The sequence below is a fragment of the Cuculus canorus genome, chromosome 2 (assembly GCF_017976375.1).
Source record: "Cuculus canorus isolate bCucCan1 chromosome 2, bCucCan1.pri, whole genome shotgun sequence".
Taxonomy (NCBI): Eukaryota; Metazoa; Chordata; class Aves; order Cuculiformes; family Cuculidae; genus Cuculus; species Cuculus canorus.
Genome location: NC_071402.1, coordinates 17939553 through 17961055, shown reverse-complemented (window position 1 = coordinate 17961055; position 21503 = coordinate 17939553). Strand labels below are relative to the sequence as shown.

The following is a 21503-nucleotide window of genomic DNA, read 5'->3' as shown; positions in this document are numbered from 1 at the left end:
TAACAGAGATTCCCCTGAAGCCCATGCTACAGTACCCATGATGTAGCCCATGGAGGAGCAGATGGATATTCTCTGAAGTAACTGAAGCCCATGGAGACAACCCACATTGGAGCAGCCCATGGACGACCCAGAGCAGGGAAAAAATTGAGGAGAAAAAAGAAATGATTATGGACCAATTATTATAACCTGACGTTTCCTATATTCCCTGTGCTACTGAGGGAGAGGGAAGGTAGAGGAGATAATAATGAAGTTGAGTCTGGGAAGAAAAGGGTCAGAACGGGGAGAAGATGTTTTAGTTTTTAGTTTTATTTCTCATCATACAACCATCTTTTCAGTTGTTATTAATTAAATTAATATTCCCCAAATTTATTCTGGTTTTCCTGTGACAGTAATTGGTAAGTAATCTCCCCATCTTTATCTTGACCCATGAATTTTTTCATCTTATTTTCTCTTGCTGTCCTGTTTTTGAGTGGGAGCGATGGAGTGACTGGGCAGCCAGCCAACGTCAACCCACCACCAACTCTAATGTTCTTTCTTACACATCAGTTCAGGACAAACATTTTGGAAATCTCAAAAGGGTATTGGAAAGAGAAAACACTTCCCTACTGAGTAATAGACAATTACCGCTGAATCCAATTAGTGTTTAAGTTTTTGGGTGTGCATGTGCATGTTGTTAAGTTATAAAGGTGTTGAATTGCGGCTGAGAGTATTGTAAGCTTGATCTGCAGTGTCCTGTTAAAATTCAACAGGTGTTTGGTCTTCCAATTTTCTTTCCAAGGCAGCAACTACGAACTCATTGAATTAGGCAGAAAGTGAGGAATGTAAAAGCTTCTTTAAAAGAATCCCGATTCATTTGCATTTAGTAGTAACTCCTACACTTTTTATATATCTATTCAATCAGTTTAAATTAAGTCAATAAAGTTTATCTTAACCTATAAAGCAAAGCAAACAAGATTGAGCAGAAGTAGCTGACTGAGATCAAGTTTTATTCTCACTGAAAATGTTAATAAAAATATCTTATGCTTTATTCAAAAATTCATTAACAAAACAACATATGATTTATGAACTAATTTATTTTTGTCAAATGATAATTTTTCCCTGTCAAAATGCAAAACGGCTTATGCGATCTATTATTTTAAAATAATGATCATAGGTCGAGGCTGAACGTTTTTAATTGAACAGCTGCTTTGAACTAAACAATAAATTACTCATCAGGTTCTGGCACCATCATTATATTCTTTACAAAGCATGCTTCTGAAAACTACCATCATCCATTATCAATGTGAAACTTTTATTATACAAATCTTCACACTTTTTTTAGCATCAGAAATGAAGCAGACTTTATAAATAATTATCTTCCCTATAACAGTCAATTCACTTTAATATATAAAAAATAGAAAGAACTTCAAACACTAAGTGAGAACAACCAGATAGTTCACTACCATACAAATAGTCTTTAGAAATCTCTAGGATGAGGTTTTTCCGGCTTCTTGAATAGGAGAACTGGTCAGAACAAAACATATCAAAGCAAATATTTTAGAGCACTCAGAAATATTTTACATCCTTAAAGCAACAAGAATTCAACAATGATGAAGCAAGCAGTACATACTTTTACCCTTTGGCAGCTAGAATATTATAACATAATTTATTCATAGGATAGGATAGGATAGGATAGGATAGGATAGGATAGGATAGGATAGGATAGGATAGGATAGGATAGGATAGGATATTTCAGTTGGAAGGGACCTACAATGATCAACTTCTTCAACTGCCTGACCAGTTCTGGGCTAAGTAAACACTGACAGGCTTGGGCAGTTGACCATCTTTCTAGAATGCCTGTTCCATCAATTGACTACCCTCTCAGTAAAGAAATGTTTCCTCAAGTCTAAACCTCCTCTGATGCAGCTTTGAACCATTTCCATGTGTCCTATAGCTGGATACCAGCGAGAATTGATAAGAACCTCGTGCTCCACTTTGCCTTCTCAGGAAGGGGGTTGTCCCTCAGCCTGTTTTCCTCCAGACTAGATTAGTCCAAAGTCCTTACAAGGCATTCCTTCCAGTCCTTCCTTTTACAGCTAGGTAAAGATGTACAGTACATCTTAGCAGATCTTGGAGCTTTCTCAAGACCAAAGGAGGAAAGACTGCTCCTTCCAATTTTCCTGCAGTTCTGACAATGACTTCACACCGGTTCTAGTGATTTTAAAACTTCTCTTTGAATTGATTCATTTAACCACCATGATGAACTAAACCATTAAAAATAAAGCCAAGTCAATCCACAGAGAGATATGCTTGATGAGTGACAGAGCCAACAGAAGCGAAGGAAAGGATCACACAGCCAATCAGGGGAATATGGGAACTGGATTTTCTTCTATAAGTAATAACAAGCTTTTAGATGAGCCTTTTTGTAACTCTGCCTTAATGTGTGAAAATAGCACAATATGGAAAGGAGAGATGCCGTATTTTGCTTATCACCATTGTAGGCGCCAGGAACTTCCAGAACAGCTTCAACTTATACTAAATATTCTGTGGAGTTTTGGCATTCATCCCTGAGCAAAATGCTTGTGACATTATCAACCCACATGTTAATTTTGTTCTGGCACGGAGATAAAGTTGTAGTAGTAGGACTTGTGAAGGAGGACAGGGTATCTGCATATATTTCAGAATCTAGGCTTTTAATATTGCAAACTCACTGCCTCAGTCCATAAAGTTGTCATCAAGCGACAGCAACAAACAGAATAAACCCTACCAATTCATCTGTTATATTAGCCAGAAAAAAAGCCTGCAATAGCTAAAAAACCAACAGATTTTATTTCATTCCTTTTCTTTCAGAAAACTTGCATTCTGAGTCAAAAGCAACCTACCTCACAGGTCCCTATTCACTTTAAAGGAGAAAATATAGGCAAAATATGCAGCAGGGAGCAAGAGAAAAAGTCCAGAGGGTGCTACAGGAAGGTGACTGTCCCAGCACTGGGACCCAGTGTCTGGGCTGAGCCTGGATTCACTGCAGTATAGAAAGAAGTATGTATAAAAATGTGTTTTTTTACCACTGCAGTGAGAAATGAAGCTCTCAATTTCCCATATCCATTCAGAAATGCACTTGAGGGGTGGGTAGATGAGCAGCAAAACTATACAATTGCATGGGGAAGGAATGGATTCAGAACATAGGAAAAGAATGGGAAAAAATAGGGCAGCGGGGCAAACCAAATAAGACACATAGTGGTGAAGGAAAAGGAGGATATAACGGAAAAGATTAATCATTTACAGATCTTAAAATCTCAGACAAATGGATCTGGGAAAAAAAGCAGTGACATTCATGGCACTATTTATCCCATGAAGCCATAAATGAGACTCCATAATGATGTTTACAAAACCAGAAAATTAAAAGGTTATAATTAACGTGTCTACTACATAAGCACACTCTACATATTATATAAGCATGAAGAATATAAACATGTCATTTTCAGTCTTGTAGCAGGTATTTCTTCCATATTGATCATAATATCTGAAGTGACATAACAAAATTTCTAGCAGGAAAGTGAAAAGCATTTTTAAGAAAATCATGTTTTTTTTAAAATCGAAAATAAGATTATTCTTCCAAGGGAGAAAAATCTAAATTAAAAAATTGGACTTGGAGAATGTGGATTTTCCATTTTTAACTTTCTCGTTCTCCCACAATCAGTGCATGTGGTGTTTTTCTCTTTCCATCCCCATGGAACAAAAAGGTGAAGACTTTCTAGGAAGAAAAAACTCTCCACAATGTGGTTAACACTATTAAGAAAAGTCCAATATGACAAGGTATATTTGATTACGTGCTAAAAATACACTATTTTAGAAAACAGATAAATTTATTTTCATGCTTGGAGGACCACAATCATTTCAGGAAACAAATTTTCAAAGACATTATTAATCTTGCTGAAAACAAGTAAGAAAATGTCTCTGTATTTAAGACTGAGTAATACCTATGCAAGTATAAAAAGCACATCTCGAAATAGTTACTGGTCTTCCAGGTCTGCATCTAGGATCTACCTTTTAATAACTGGAGGGAGGTTTAAAAAAAAAAAATATATATATATATAATACAAATTAGTCCACTTAGCTAACCTATTTTGCAATCATCAAAGAAGAGGTTAGGTTGTGTTATATTAATTGTACATATGAGTAACTTCTCCTGGCATTAAATAAACAGTTGTCAGTAAAAAGAATCAGATAGTGGAGTAAATAAGAGTTTTAAGGGAAATCATCACTGCTGAAAACAAGATACCTCACAAAAAAGAGGATGAGTGCACTACCTACATTTCATACCAATATGAGCAGTTACAGCTGTTACTTTTTTTAAACTCTAACTGATAAAGACAGTCAAACAAAAAAAACTGTGCAGGAAATATCAAATATTTTTGTTGTCCCTGCGTTGTTTGCATATGTCTTATCAAAATGCTAAACGTAACTTTTTCAAATCACTGAGACACATAATGCAAAGTGTGAAATTAATACATTCAGGACACAATCTACTTCATTAATTACACAGTGAATAGAGTGAATAGATTTTTTTGCAACATTGAAGGCTGCTCCTGTTCTATATCTTTCTTGAAATTTTACCTTTGAATTCAATACTAGGAATAACTGACTACTTCTCTAAATACTGATCTGAAATAAAGCACTTTGTTTAAGCAAACAAATCTTTTATTAAAAAAAAAATAGAACAACAACACACAACATGCAGAATAAATAAATTTGTGTGCTGAACATTATAATTACTTGGAAAAAAAATGGTAAATCCTCTGTTTTTTTGAAATGGCTTCTTCAGGGCTTAATATCTGTTTAAAAATTTCTTATTGCTACACCACATAAATTATTGCTAAGAACCACTGCCATACAAATCTGGATCACATTACTATAATAATGAAACCTGGTATTACTGCATATTGATCAATAACCTGTTTTGGTTCTAAACAGCAAGAAAATAATGTCCAATAATACTCCGAGAAAAAAACCCAAATTTAATTTCCCTAGACAACCTTTGAGAAAACCTTAGTCACAGAAATATTAAACTTACTTCACCCAAAACACAGACAGAGAGAATTTTTTAGATCGTTCATATAAAACTGAATGAGTATGTTAAATGTAACTCCAAGGTTCAGCATGTCCAGAGCTAAAAGCCTATCAGAATCTTGCTTATTATAGGTGCAAATATTATGATAAAAACAGGAACTTGTCTAGAATTTTAGTTGAGAGGGAGTTTTTGTAGTTTTAGTTGATATTGAAAGCAATATTATGAAAAGAAGGTACAAATACATCCAGAACTTTATTGAAAAGCCTAGTTAAATCTCCTGTTTTCTGCTTTAATTTTAAAAAAGAGAGATATGTTCATTTAACTTTTTGCCCTATATATATCCATCCTTACAGAATTTATAATACACACCCCAAGAATGAGACATGTACCTAGTATTCATATGTGGAAACATAATACAATTTACAATATTTTATAGTACTTCATTTGGGAAAAAAAACCTTACTTTATCTTGTTTATATAGCTAATAATATTTTTCATAGCTGAGTTTTCTATTTTAGCCAATAAAAAAGTTTACTTGATTTTGCTATTTTTTTGCTTGGCATAGGGGACTTTGTGATGATTTTATATTTTTAATATGTTTTCAATTCTATATTTAGATATATTTTCACTTCCTACAATCACTTGAAATAACAGAGGAAATAAAATTAATAGAAAATATTACTGCCATGATTCATTTTCACATGGTCTGCTGTAACATGCTTACAATGGCACTGTGACTAGGCAAAGAATATTTTTGCAATTATTAGTAATCAAATGGCTATCACAGGTAATTACCTTGATTAGCATGTCACCATGACTTTTTCCTCTAGGTTATATTTATAGAGTTGGATTATCAAGTACCATACTACATGCTTCCTATGAAGTGAGTAACCTAAGAAATGATATAGTTTCTAATTTCAAAAATCTGTAGTTTGAATTTATTCCTGATTTTTTTGTGGGAGAAAACTTGCATCAATGGTTACAATTTGAAAACTATCTGTAAATCCTAATGAAAAAGATATTTTTGCATAACTATCTATGTTGCTATATTTATATATATTTATGCTATGTATTTAGATGCACTGAAGACCAGCAGTGACTACAGAAAAACTGACAGCAAATTTGGAGATTTTTTTTTTTTTTATGCTACAAACACTTGAAAATAATCTCTGGGATTTGAGCGGGTTTTTTTGTGTTTTTTTTTCTTTGTTTTTTTTTTTTTATTTTTAGTTTGGTTTTTTTTCAGTAGGAAAAGCAGGTTTTACATGTCAGCAGAGTCAGGAATTTCTAGTATAGTGTTGACATTAACTTGCACTTACGTAAAATAATGTATAACCTATTTTATATTTAGAGAGAAAACTTAGGTGATAATATATTCAATTCAAACTCTGTAATGTAATCTATAGGAGCCACTTTTCAGTAATAAGCCATCATATTCGCGATTTAAGACAAATTTAAGACAGAGAGAAAGGTTCTCCAGTTTAAGTCTTACGCCTAACCATTACTTAATTCTAATAAATGTATATGTAAACACACACACACACACATATACATGCATATTTGCAGAAAATCTGTTTCTTTTGGCTTTCTGCAGGTGTACCAGTTAAAATGGACTGATCATGCCTTTCTCAAAAAACAACAGAAAAAGCCTATTCATATAGGAACTAAACAATGAGAGTTTAGTTTTATAATAGTATATCGTTGTTCTAGATACATTCTGATTCAATTTTCAACTTTATGAGGTATGTTTATGGACACAGTCAACTGCAACAATACAAGGTGAATTAAACAACCAGTTGAAGAGTTACCTTTCTGCCACATAAACAAGTCTAACAGCTAGACATCTCTGCAACGGAATGAGTTTTCCCCATCTACTATGACCTTCTGTGACAAGATTATTGTTGTGAACTATCATTCTTCCACTTTTTATAGCTGAAACAGAGGTGGAAAAGGAATGGCCACAGACAGTCTGTGCAGGCATGCTGTAGTATAATGCCATATATGGGTGTCACATATAAATGGTCTCCACAGTGACAATCAACTTTACTTCCTAGACTGTTTCTAATCCTGTAAAGCAGTTTAGAAATGCAAAGAAAAAATAACAATTGAATTAATATTAAAGTAATAATTAATATTAGTAAAAATTAAATTACTATTTAGCAGAGCTGGTTCTGAGAGCTGACCACACTCATCTTCCCATAAAAACGGTATATACACTCTTTGTCTGTATAATGCTAGTCACCTGCTTTTCCAAAGGAGATAATTCTCAGACGCTGTAAAAGAGATTTTTCTTGCAGTATTTGAGAAGTCAAGGAAACAAGTTAGACGGAACTGGTCAAACTGGCTATCCCAGTTGCATCAGAGAACTATATCACATGGAAGGGTGATAATAGCAAAATATCTTCCTAAGGCAAGTTAGCAGGAAGTTACCTCCACATTCATATAATTACCAAAATTTTTCTTTGGTTGGCTGGGTTTGGTTTGGTTTTGGTGTTAGTTTCAGTTTTAACTCTATAGCTTAAATTTGGAGTTCCTTGCTAGTTAAATTAATGTCTGACCAATTTTTCCTAACCTACTAAATTCTGGCTTCTTCTCAGTAATGTGACCGTAAGTTCAAGAGATCAGTTGCATCTCATCTGCACAAGCACTTTCTTTTATCAGTTTTAACTTTCTACCTTTAAATCTCAATGAGTATCTACCAATTATATCCTTATATCAAAATATATAGCACAATTGATGTGAACTGCTCTTCTTTCAGCTTTGTGTTTATAATCACAATGCCAAGCATTTTATTGCTTTAATTTATTTTCTTCATAAAACAAACTTTTCAGATTGGAAAAAGTAAATCTCCATTTCAATGTCTTGCCTGCTTTGAACCAATCTCTCAGAAGTGAATATTTATCATTGTACATCATGGTACATTCTTTTTCAGTAATCTTTGTTTCTCTTATCTATAAGCTTTGCTATTTTTATTTCTGCATGTCTCTACACATATTCAGTCCATTTTCAACATTCTACATATATTCTGTTTACATCTTTGCTGTATTTATTTTTTGGTCCTTCACTAGCATTTATACCTTTTTATTTTCTCTTTTTGCAAACAGATTATGTCATTCCATTTGAGTTTGTTCACTGGTCCCTAAATTCTCAGGTGAAATTCCTTCTTTTCTTCTCTTTCCATGCAAAAAGTGGAGAAAGCTAAAGAACTGCAAATCAGCTGAAGGAGTTTCCAAGTTGCCAAATTCCTGATTTCTCACAGCTTCTGCTCTGCTTGCCAATTTGGACAGAAAGTAAACAGTGACAAGAGAAGAAAAGTACATGTACTCAGGGCATAATGAACAGTCAGACTGGAAAAAAAATCAAAGAGCTGTGGTTGCATCTGTTGATAATGGAAACATTTCCAGGCTCTGTAAAGAGTCCATTATCTCCCTGTCACAACTCTTGGTCTACATCAGTATCCAAAAAGTCTTAAACAGGAGAGTGAAAATGGAAGGTTTGTACATTTCCATTGGTTACTTGGGAATGAAGACCTGAATGACTGCAAAAATTCTACTCTGACATGTCTTAGAGGCTTAATAACCAAAATTCAAAGAGATTTTTTCTATGTGAGATTGAATCCAGAACCTGCCTGAGATGCTATTTTTTTATTTGTATCATTAATACTGAGTCTGTAAACTTGAGCAACTGTTACGATAGTAGATCCCTGAGGAATCTGAATATTTATAAGTCTATTGGACCCGACAAGATGCATCCCAGAGTCCTGAGGGAATTGGTTGGTGTGATTGGAGGACTGGGAGATGATTAGTAGCAGCCAGCAAGGCTTCACCAGGGGCAAATCCTGTATGACCAACATAATGGTTTTCTGTGATGGGGTAATCACAGCAGCAGACAAGGGAAAACCAACAGATGTTATCTGTCTGGATTTCTGTTAAGACTTTGACACCATCTGCCACAACACCCTCCTCTCTAAATTGGAGAAATATGGATTTGATGTGTGGACTATTCAGTGGATGAGAAAATGGTTGCACAGTCATATTCAGAAAGTAGTGGTCAACACCACAATGTCCAGATGTGACAAGTGGTGTCCCCCAGGGGTCCAAAAAGGGACCAGTGCTGTTTAATATCTTCATCAATGATACAGACAGTGAGATCGAGTGCACCCTCAGCAAGTTTGCAGATGACACCAAGCTGAGTGCATCTTGTAGTCTTGTAGACAGGAAGGGAAAGGAAAGAGCAAGTAAAACAAGTCTTAAAGTCAGGAAATTCTGGAAGTGGAAAACCTGATATAGTAGAAGCGGGGGAAGAAGGCGGCAAAAGAAAGACAAAAATGTGGGGCTTTTTTGTTTTCTGATTTTGATGAGAGTTAATGTGAGAAAGATAGGAGCACTCTAACAAATAATCTCATAACAGATTGAAAAAAGATAAGATAATAAGTTTGGTGAAGAGATAGTAAAGCATGTAATACAGACATGAACCTTCACAAAGAGTTAAAGTCAAAGTTCTAATGTCCGGAATACAGAAAGTCTGAGCCAGAGAAGATTTCTGTAGCTACCAGAGCAGCATGTAACAAGCTGGGGGTTGAAGTAACGTTAGCAGCATATTCTAATCACTGCCTATTTGACCTAGACTTTTTATTAAAAGGCGAAACACATGTTCAGCATAGTCAGGAGGAGAAATGGAAAAACAAGCAAAGCTATTAAATGAGTGCACTAGAAGTTTATTCTTTTGTTAGCCTTCCTTCTTTATAAAATTTCTGTAAGATGTAAATTATAATTCTTCGACTTTCAAGAAGTCTTTTAGCCAAAATATAGTCTTCCATAAACATATTTTTCCCTTTTAAAATTGGAAATTGTTACTATTTTATTTACTGCTCTTTATTTTTTAAGTAAGAATATAAAGTGACTAAAATGTCCTCGATTTTACCGTGCAGAGTTTTTTGGGTTTGTTCATTTTGTTTGTTTTGCTTTAATTTTTGCCATACCCTGAAAGTTTTCCAATAAAATTTTAACTGTATAAGAAAACATAGATGATGACAGTATTTAAACACTGTAAAATCAAGAGAACATATATTTTTCAGAGAAGTTTGTCACAGTTTTTGAACTAAAAAACGGTGTTTTATTATGTTATCAGTAACAAAATACCAGGGACATTTATGATGGAGAGACAGTTGTCTGAGAATGCTATCAAACTGGGGTGACAACAGGGTGCTCAACTTGTCCATGTGGGTGTTCCATTGCCAGAGGGGGAAAGCACTACTGTGGTAGACCACTGAAGCAGGTCCAACTCCTCCGGCATGGTCAGAGCAGCTGGTTTGGCTTCTTGTCCTGGCATTCCCAATAGTTTTCCATGACCCTTTCAGTTAGCATAACCTCAGCCCAAAGTCAACTGAGCAGCCAGTCCACCTCACTGCGAACCTAACAATATGTAATTAATGAACATTAAGGATGAATTGTTATTTTAAACATTTGTACTGACATTTTTTCCCCCTGCTTATAATTAGCTGGACCAAAGAAATTAATTTTAATTTTATAGTCAGTACCATCCACTCAAAGTGGAGAAATATCTGTTATTCCATATGCTATGGAATAAAAATAAATAAAGACTTTCAGATTTATTTAAGTTTATTTTCAAGTTCATTCATTTGTTATGTGATAAAATTTTTTTGAGTAGTTTTCAATACCATTATCAAAGTATGAATCTGTTTGTTTACTACCAATTTCAAATCTTGGGCAGTACTAGGAAGAATGCGTACCCAACTACATTTAACACTAGGAGCATGCTGAAATTTTAAAGATCTACTCATCAAACTTCAGAAAGTATTTTTTATATTCAGTGGCTGGGGAATAAATGCCTACTCAGCGAGTCAGATGTTTTAGGAGAAAGAATTTCATCGAGAGAGAAAACATAGTGGCTCACTCCAGTAATTTCAGTGGATTTCTCCTATGCAGCTCAGAATCACTGATCAGGTAACTTGTGTATTTGTCTGCCTCAGTAGGGAATGTAAATGAAAGGATGATTCATCTTTCTTAAAAACAGGAGATTAGAAAAGATGAGTATTAACTCACCTTTTAAACAATGAAAATAGTGAAGCTTACTTCCATTCAAATTTCCTAAGAGGAATCAAATACGAGTAGGTAGAGAAAAGCTTTTAATTCATCTGATTACATTTTTGTACAGATACCAACATTTAAAAATATTTCTACAGATATATACTGGTCTTACAGGTTCTCAAACACAAAAAAACCCCATATTTATTAAGTGTTCAAAAATTCCAGTTTGTGTCAGTTTGTCACACCTCCACTTCTCATGATTTTTAGATAACATATTCATACTTCTTTTCATTTATGTGGACAAATTAATAGCTGTCACAAAGTGATTATACCTCTTTGCTAACAGTGGAGCTTTCCAAACTCCCATACCATGTCTGTGCTTTGGAAGACCACACATAGTGAAATTTTGTGATACTTCTTACCAGAGCATTCTTGTAGACATGTCATCTTCTAAATAATTTTATTTTTAACTTCAGAAAACATATAATTTTGGCTACCACAAAATTACTTTCTGAACATGAACTTATAAAAGATTATTTTAGTCAACACAACAGTACAGAAATATAGTGGATTGAAAGATTCGATTTATCCTAGTATATTTTCAACAGGCATACAATTTTTATCTGTTTAATACAGATTTGAATTAGTCTTATTGATATCAATGCAATGCTAATTTTGTGATTAATATTTAAATGTCAAATATATTAAATGGCTAAGTACTGGTAATTTTGGGAAATACATGCCCATGGACTGGTAAACAGAACTTAGGTATATAATCACAAGTTATTATTCAATTATTTAAAGCTACCTCTAGTATCACACTGCAAGTTAGGTTAACTAGAGCAAAAAAATTATAGTTTAGAAAATTATTGAGTATGATTTCTCTTCTAAAATTAGTGTTCAATTCTCAGCACCTTACTCCTTAAAAAAACAAACATGCTTCCGTATTTACTGGTAGTATACAATGTGTTATGCTCAGAAATTTCTTTAAAAAAAAAAAAAAAAAGAAGAAAAAAATGTTATCCAATTGGTAAGGTAAAATATTAATAAGGAAATGTCAGAATTGAGGTTGCCATTCTCTCATCCACTTACCTATGCACCATATCATTGCAACCAATTTCATGGTTTAAAATTAGTTATGGTTTCCATGTAACTATTCAGGGAGAGAAATGAGGAATAGACAATGAACAACTTGTATAGTGAGTCCCATACTTTGTTTTGTACAATATGTAAATCCTGCTTTGAAGCCAAGTATTAAATAATTTTCTTCCACATTTCTCTCTGCAGTGTCTGAACCCTGAGGAAATCAACAAAACTTCCCGGCCCTGAGCAGCCTCAGCTGGAACTCCTACCAAACACTGCCTATGGGTCCTGGGACTCCATTTCAGCCCACCCTGAGGCACCCAGACCCTGCTACAGCTCCGTCCCTGTTCCTGCATCCTACATGAGACTCTCACCCCTACTCTGTGGAAACCTTAGCAGACCCTGTCTCTTTTTGCTCACAGATGGGCTCCCTGGAGCGACTCTGGTTCTGGTTCACCACTTGCCATGTAGGGTGTCATCAGTGGACCCTGTTACTAGTCTCTGGATCTTCTCACTGTGCTCAGCCCCTGCAGGATTGTGCCTCATCGGTGAGACCACAGCCTGAGCGGGCTCACCCTTGGTTCCTCATTTGTGGTACTTGCAGAGCAGCCCTGCTCCTTCCATTTCTTATATGCCAGTAGCTCCTACAGTGAATCGTTTACCAGTTATAATAAAAAATATTTTAATAACACGTAAGAGGTAACATCAGATGATTCCAACTGGCTTTTACAAAGCACTGGATTTATGTGATGATTTATCAGTTTCAATCATGCCTTCCATTAACTTCATTTAAAACTGAGATTTCTTATCACTAATGCAAACAAAACTCTTATTTCTCAAGATGGTTACCCAGAAAATTGAAAATGTGTTATTGATGTGCATCTTCAAAAATCTTGGCTGAAATTATTCTTCTAGTATCACACAAAATCGTGTGAAAGTCAGAAAGTCTGAAAAAAATGGAAGAGGAATTCTGTTGGGAAATACAATACTTTTACTCAGATTAACAGTCAGAAGTATTAGGTACTTTCCAAAAAAAGGTGTATACAAAGTTACAACTTAAAAGTAATTCTATAAAACCAAACTCTGGTTTGCTGTTTTGTTTTTGTTATTTTCCCTAAATATTTTTTTATAGGGAGCAAGAAATGTAAATGTGAAAGAAAGGGTACATGAAAGTCACAAAGGTACACAAGGAGGGCAATGTGAAAGCTCTAAAAATAGACAATGCCTATAACATGACCCAGAAAGACTACCAAGTATGAAATTTTGCTTAAAGCTTATTTCAAATACAGTAATACTATCTCTCTGCAAACAGATTTTTTTGTAAGCAGTTACAAATATAATTTAAATATTTGTATGTAATTATTATTTTTTTGTGTGTGTTTGGTTAACAGCTTAAAACTATGCTACATTTTCTCTATTTGTACTTTGAGGGAAAGACCTGGCATATTAAATATGCTAAATGAAGCATATACAGTAACATAAAGAGCAAAGTGTAGTAAGGACTGCACACTTTCCGTAATGGCCGTATCTGACATGCTTCTCCTTCATTTGTTATTGTTTACCTGCCATTTAATTGCCATCTAAACCATTTAAGGCTGTTAATTATCCACTGAAGATAGTGAATGGCTGCAAAGTTCAACAGGATTCAATTCTGAGGAGAATAATTAAACAACTACAGATGAAGTCAGAGGTCATGAGCTTCACAAATACACCAGCTGTAGAATCTTTTTCAGTCATATAGATACACCTTTAGATCAAAATATTGAGGTAGAGAAAGAGAGTGGCTTTGTTTATATGAGACAATTATTTTAGTTGTCCAGTTATATATTTTACAAATATACCTCTATAGATCCCTGAAAACATTTTATCAGTTAGAAAATTAAGGGAAGAGTGATTACAATTTCATTAATGTCGCTAAGTAACATGATAAAATCCATTGTCGTGCTAGAAAGGAAGTTTCTACACTCAACTGTGTCTCAGTGAAGATTTACTTGTTTAAGTAAAAAGCTTCTACAAAAAGTAAACTCTACAAAACATCATCTTACTACTTGCTGCAGCAGTCTGAAAAAATAAACACCATGAAAGATTTAGTAAAGCTTGCATAATTTCACTATCACACTTCCTCAATTTAAAACCCAGTTCTCCACTCACACAGAAGTGTACTATTTTTTTTACTGCATCCACATGCTGGCAAGATCTTGTAAGTCTTGCAAAACTAGTCTATTTCAAGACCTATATGGAATTTTAGTCATCTTTTACTTTTTAAGCACACTTATTCTCTTATACGGAACTCATTATCCTTTTCCTCACCAGAATATAGTGGCAAACTAAATTTTGAACATACCAGGCTTCCTTGACTTTCTTCTCAAGATATTAACAATTTAAAAAAATGTATCCCAATTCCAGCTTAGTTCAGTATAACAATCCTGCACACATGCATCTATATATTTAGATTGATATATGTACAGATAGGTATACATAGATACAGACATACACGTGCATACAAATATATATAAACCTCAATAGCCTGAGAAAAATATGCAAAGAAAAAATGTCTGCCTTTGCAATATATTATTTTCCTCTTCCCTCCTCCTAGCTTCCTTCACCTGTTTTCTGTGTTGCTCATTAAAACTGCAACTCGTAAGAACCATAAGTTCCTAACAGTAATTGTTTTATTCTTTTGCACTTGTGCAGAACGTTATTCCCTCACTCCTTGAGATTACTATTTAAAGTGGATTCAACAATAGATGTTTTGACTGACAGTGAGGGCCTTTTTGGGCTTCTCGTTGTAAATTTTTCCTTTTGAGAAGTCAACAGAAAGGAGGAAGAACATGTGTTCTTGTTTTTTCTTGTGGAAGACAACTCTCAAATCTTTTAGGTACAGATTCCCTCTTTCCTGCAGATGATATCAGAATAGCACACAAATACTCATGAAATAGGAAATACAAATGAAAACAGGGAAGTACAAAGAAAAACTTCATTAGAAATACATTTCTCCGTATCTACTGGGCAACACCAATGACAGTAGAGACAGAAGTAAGAATACATGAGAGAAACTACTCTGCAGACACGAAGGTCAGTAAAGATCCAATTAGTGGAGCAGAGATTCCCCTGCAGCCCATGAGGAAGACCATGGTGAGGCAGGCTGTGCCCTGCAGCCCACAGAGGTTAATAGTGGAGAACATATCCACCTGCAGCCCATGCAGGACTTCAGGTTGGAGAAGGTGGATGCACCAAAAGGAGGCTGTAACCCCATAAGAAGCCCACGCTGGAGCAGGCTCCTGGCAGGGCCTGTGCACTCATGGAGAGAGGTGCCCAAACTGCACCATGTTTGCTGGCTGGACTTGTGATTCTTTGAGATCAGATGCTGGAGCAGTCTCTTCCTGAATGACTGCACTCCATGGAACGAATTTGTGCTGGAGGAGTTCATGAAGAACTGCAGCCTACGGGAAGGACTCACATTGGAGAAGTTCATGAAGGACTGCCTACCATGAAAAAGACTCCACACTGGAGCAGAGTAAGAGTGTGAGCAGCAGTCTTGCTGCTCAGAGGAGGAAGGAGCGGCAGAAATTACATGTGATGATCTGACCACAACACCCATTCCCTGTCCTCCTGTGCTGGGCAGAGAGTAGATAGAGAATTCGGGGGTCAGCTTGAGCCCAGAAAGAAGGGAGGGGTGGGAGAAGGTGTTTTAAGATTTAGGGGGTTTTTTTATCATTATCCTACTCTGATTTGATTGGTAATAATAATTAAATTAATTCTCCTCAAGTCAAGTCTGGTTTGATCATGCTCTAACAGGTCCATGTCTGCCTTGTTCTGGTCACCCCAGAGCTGGGTGCACTACTAAAGACCAGCTGTCATAAGAGCAGAGGTTAAAAGTCACCTCCCTTGACCTGCTGACTGCAATTCTTTTGATGCGGCCCAGGAAACAGTTGGCTTTCTGGGCTGCAATTGCACATTGCTGGCTTATGTCCAGCTTTTCATCTACCAATGAACCCAAGTCCTTCCCTGCAAGACTACTTTCAATCCATGCATCTTCTTTCTGTATTGATACTGGAATTGCCCTTACTCAGGTAGTGGTCCTTGGACATGATGATGTTGAATATCTTGAGGTCCTCATAGGCCCACTCCTAAAGCCTGTCAATGTTCTTCTGATGGCATCTCTTCCCTTGAGCAAATCAACTGCACCATTCAACTTGGTGTCATCTGTAAACTTGCTGAAAGTGCTCTCAATCCCACTCTCCATGTCATTAACAAAGGCATTGAATGGTCCTGGTCCCAGTATGCACCACTGAGGGACACCACTTGTTACTGATTTCCGTTTGGACATTTAGCTGTTCACTGCAACTCTGGATGTAGCAATGCAGCCAATTCCTTGTCCACCAAAGGGTCTACCTATCAAATTTACATCTTTATGTCTATATCTTACAGAAGTGTAGGCAGATGACAACTTGGTTTATAGAGTCAAGATGGATAAAGACAACTAGAAAATGTTTGGATAGTATATCTGTGCTGTTTACAGAATTATTATGTTTCCCTCAAGCTGCAAACTTCCAGAACTCTGAAGCAGACACTGCTAAAAAAGGTTCTACGACCCGTCACGCTCTTTATTTTTCAGTTTTCTTCAAACTTGTTATCAATTTGTGTTAGAAGATGCTTATACATAATTGCAAACATATATCTGTTCTTTCTGTCTTTAATACATTATCTTTTTCTGATGTCTCTTGAAAGCTTCGTTGCAAAGATTACATAAGTTCCACTGCTATTAGGTTATGCAAACTGAGACCTCAACAATCTCATATTCACTTTCCATTAATTTATCCATGCTCATACGCTTCTTAAAGAATTACTTTCTGCTGAGTCAAATTTTATATGATGGTTAGATTAGTATTAACACTACTTTAACTAGAATTAAAGAACACAGTATTTTTTTAATTTTTATTTTAAGACATTTATGATTAATTAAGGAAAGTGCACATTAAAGTCTAAATAAGAATGAATTCATAATTTAAAATATTAGCTTTAACTATTTTCTCTGTATTTTTAATATATAAATACAATTTATGTTTTAATAATATTTATTCTTTACCTTGTCCTAAAGTTTGCAGGATGAGGATGGCCATCATATAATGACAAATAATCATATTCTTCTTCTAGAGCAAAAGACTGAAAGACGATCTGTATTCTGTTTCTTTCTTCTGCTATTATAACCCACGTACAGTTTGCACCATTTGGATATCCATAAGGGAAGCCAGGGCTTTCTATAGTGCCATTAAGTCCTTTTAAAGTTCCACCACAGGTATAAATAAATCCTAAAAAAGACACAAGGAAAGAAAAGTTAGCAATCTATTTTTATATCAACTTTCAATTAAACAATTTGAATTCACGATTTCTAGAGAATTATGAAAATACTTCTTTGCAAGTACTGCATTTAGAAAAGTAAAGCCCATGTTTTAATAAAAATCCTGGGGACTTAATGCAAAACAACCCCTCTCACCTAACGAACGTGTTTTCTATACTGTTTATGTAAAGTCATATGGTAGCATCTTTGCAAATAAATATATATAAACAATATCTATGACTAAATTTGTTCTCCTGTAAGACAAAATATTGATTACAAATACTTTTTTTTTTTTTTGAAAAAAGGAAAAGAAGCAGCAACAGCAAAGATAATGCATCTTCTTTCAGAACAGGTCTGATACAGATTAGAGTTAAAGACTCAATATGAAATAGACACCTGTTGCATCGTTACATTATCACATGTAAATAGCTGCATTGTGTATTTGTAACCTGGAAGAACTTAGTAAGCTTTTTTATATCTAAACAAACTATTAAGACAAACAGCTCAAGTGTTTTGACTGATCCTAAGTGGGTGTTGTGGTTTAACCCCAGCAGTAAGCTAAGCCTCACACAGCTGCCCACTTACTCTGCACTGGTGGGACAGAGGAGAGAATCAGAAAGATTAAAAGTGAGAAGTTTTGTGGGTTGAGATAACAACAGTTTGACAGGTAAAGCAAAAGGTGAGCATGTAAGCAAAGCAAAATAAAGAATTCACTGGCTACTTTGGCAGGCAAGTGTTTAGCCATTTCCAGGAAAGCAGGGCTCCATCATGTCTGATGATTACACAGAAAGAAAAACATCACAACCCTGAATGTCCACACTTCCTCTGCCTTTCCCTCAGCTTTTATCACTGAGCATGATGTCGTATGGTAGGGAATATCCCTGTGGTCAGTTGGAGCCAGCTATCCCAGCTGTGTCCCCTTCAAACTTGTTGCCCAACCCCAGCCTATATTCTGGGAAGAGCTGCGTGAGAAACAGAGGAGGCCTTGATGATGTGCAAGCACTGTTCAGTAATAATGGAAACATCCTTGTGTTATCAACAGCATTTGGCTGCAAATCCAAAACATATCACCACAGAATCTCCTATGATTAAAATTAACTCTATCCAAGCCAAAATCTGTACAGTGGGTCAAAGCTGAAAGGTGGATCTGCCAGTAGATCCTTTTTAACACAAGTCCCCAAATGTCAGAAATGGCCCCTGCATTCAAACCCCAAATTTTCTCGGACTATAAGCAATTGTAATTTTATGTAGAAAACCCCTTTTCTGAGAAAAAACAGAAAACAAAGATAATCATAAAAAAAAGATCTCCTCCAGGTCACTGTGTTCTGTCAGGACAGGTCCTTTTTTACATTCTTGCTCTCACTTCTTATGCTCAATCTCATATAATCAGTTCTGATGCTCAGCATAAGAACTAGAACAAGAGCATAAAAAAGGAATTTAGAGCAGTTCCTAACTCCTTTAGGTCCTTAGGATCTTTTTTGCTTTCCACCACATTTGCAGTCTGACTGTACATCTCCGCTACACCCCCTCGCCAGCCTTTCTGCTCTCGTCCTTTAAATATTAGATCCATTTTTATGCTTTGCCTTTTTGCCCCCGAAGTCCCTCTTTCCCAAGTGTGGTCAGAGCAAGACTCTTCTGCTCGTGGAGGGATTTCATCAACTGAGAGAAAGCATAAGGTGCTCAGCTGCTGAGCATACTCTTTCAGAGAATCTTGATATACATTTCATAACTACAAAAAAACCCAAACCAGTTGCTGTCTCTTTAATTATACACACATGTATATATTTGAGGTCATTAAATAATCTTCTTTATGCACATTCACAAGCTCATCTTCGTGTTTAGTCTTTAAGCATGCAGAGACCCTTTCCTCTGAAGTACTAAGTATAAATCTCTTAAGATTTCACCCTCATATTGCTACACTGTAAAGCAACATTTCTTGACAACAGAAGAGGGACACATCAATATTTTTGTCTTGGGTTTTTGATATCTCCACTGATAAAAAAAAGATGCCTCTTATGAAGTGTGATTACTCTTTCAATACAAATATCTGTATATTGTAGATATATAGGACAGAGAAGGAATGGAAGATCCTCTTACAAAGCATTTAAGGCTTTGTTTGCCTCATCTGACATGTGTAGCAAATTTTACCTTCCACTGCAAATTAACTTAGAGAATTCAATTTCTTATCAGTGCCTACGCACTTTCATCTGTTATAAACATTCATTGCTAAAGTCTGTTTTATTTATGTCTTTCTGCATCTGCCTTACATACTCAAACTATTTTTAAATCTCCTTTATATGTTACTATTTATTATCTAAGCTCAGCTGTTTTATTTAGCGCTTCAAAAATACTTTGGAACACAGTTTGTGTGCAAGTCATTTCACAAAACTAAATTATTTACTCATCATAAGTTCTTTATCCTAGAAATCTAACTTCTGACATCAAACACAGTCACTCGAATAAAGTTAAGTGTGCTTATATTAATCAATTTACTTTTTCCTAGAAATCTCTTGCTGACACCTGCCTCAGTTGAAGTAGAAAAAAACAGAGAGAGAGAGATGCCTGAAAATTAAATACCATGCACTGTTAATTTCTGTGCATCTTTCCAGACCAAGTGTGGAAAGCACAGTGTGAATTTTGGCTCAACATCATAATACAACTCCATAATTCAGAACCTGTGTCACTGTTGGCGTATTTAAGGTCAAGATAACTATCAATCACACGTGTACTAGTCTGTTAGTTCAATGCAAGCTATAAAAAAACCCCAATAATAGGTTTTCTGTGACTAAAATAAAATTATATTTTTCAAAAAAAAACCCACTCAGAACCAAAACAATGAGAAAGTGCCTTCTGAGTTGATACATTCCTTAAAAAATATAATGTTTCATATTAGATGATTGTTCCTCTCCATATGTATACATGAAATATAAACTTCCATGACACATAAAACTCCTAGTTACACCTTTCACTCCTTATCTTATCATTATTTATATGCTGCAAGATGATATTATTTGGGTCCTCTCAATGATGACTAGCAGAATGCAGTGTAGCTATGTATGTGTCACAAGAAATATTTTGCATTCCAAGAACGGAAGAAAACAAACAATGAAGTCTGACTTTTATAGATCTATGCTTTTAGTCTCTAAAATAAAAATTCATGCCAAAATTAGGATTTCTTAACTAAATTCCCATTTCATTTCAATTTGGTTTCAAAAACATTTACTTCCAGGAACAATATATTTGAATGCTTATTCTCTGCACAGCTTATTAGAAATTGTGCAAATATGTAGACATTACAAGGTGCTCTTTATCTATGATTTGTATCATTTTAAGGTTATGAGAAAAGATAGTAGTAGTTCTTTGCAAATAATTGTATAAGACATATTGTCTTGCCCTTGCAGAAAGCACCAAAATGACTTTTCCAGTCATTCGGTAGGGTTGGCTGGAAATTCTACAGCAAACCCAGTAGAAGTGGTACAGAATAACAGCCAAAAAGAAGTGTAAAGTAATTATCACTGCATTTGAAGAACTTCCGTGGAAGTACTGCTTTTCCTCCAAAGAGTAATTTCTTGTCTATTTCAGCCACCTTTGTGAAGAAGGTTCAGAAATATTTTAGTGTTGTCTTCCACTTGTCTCAGCTGTGAAAACTGGAAGAGGAACAAAAGATTCTGCCTCTTCACGTGAACAACGACTATGTTTCTTCTTTTAAGAAACATATGGTCTGCAAAACAGCAGGACAGCTCACGTTCACACAGAATCTATCCTGAGGAGCAGAAGACTTAAAACATCAAGGCAGCAAAATAAATGACTGCATTTAATGTAACAAAAGCACCTATGATTAAAATATTTGTTGTCATTATGCGTATTTCTTGCTCTACAACAGAAAACTGTTAAATCATTTGCTATAATTTAAAAGAAAATTTTTTTTAATTTTAATAGTGTTTCCAGTCTTAGAGAAAAAGTAAAAGTATTATAAATC

At 35.2% G+C, this 21503-nt stretch overlaps 1 protein-coding gene across 3 annotated transcripts in view; it reads right to left on the bottom strand.

Annotated features, from left to right (window-relative positions):
• The window catches only part of CSMD3 (CUB and Sushi multiple domains 3), a 610540-nt gene that overhangs the window by 509957 nt on the left and 79080 nt on the right, over nt 1-21503 (bottom strand). For all 3 annotated transcript variants that reach the window (XM_054060149.1, XM_054060147.1, XM_054060148.1), the window contains exon 2: nt 17273-17495. In XM_054060149.1, coding sequence (XP_053916124.1) covers nt 17273-17495 — 223 coding nt within the window. The remainder of the gene's footprint in view (nt 1-17272; nt 17496-21503) is intronic.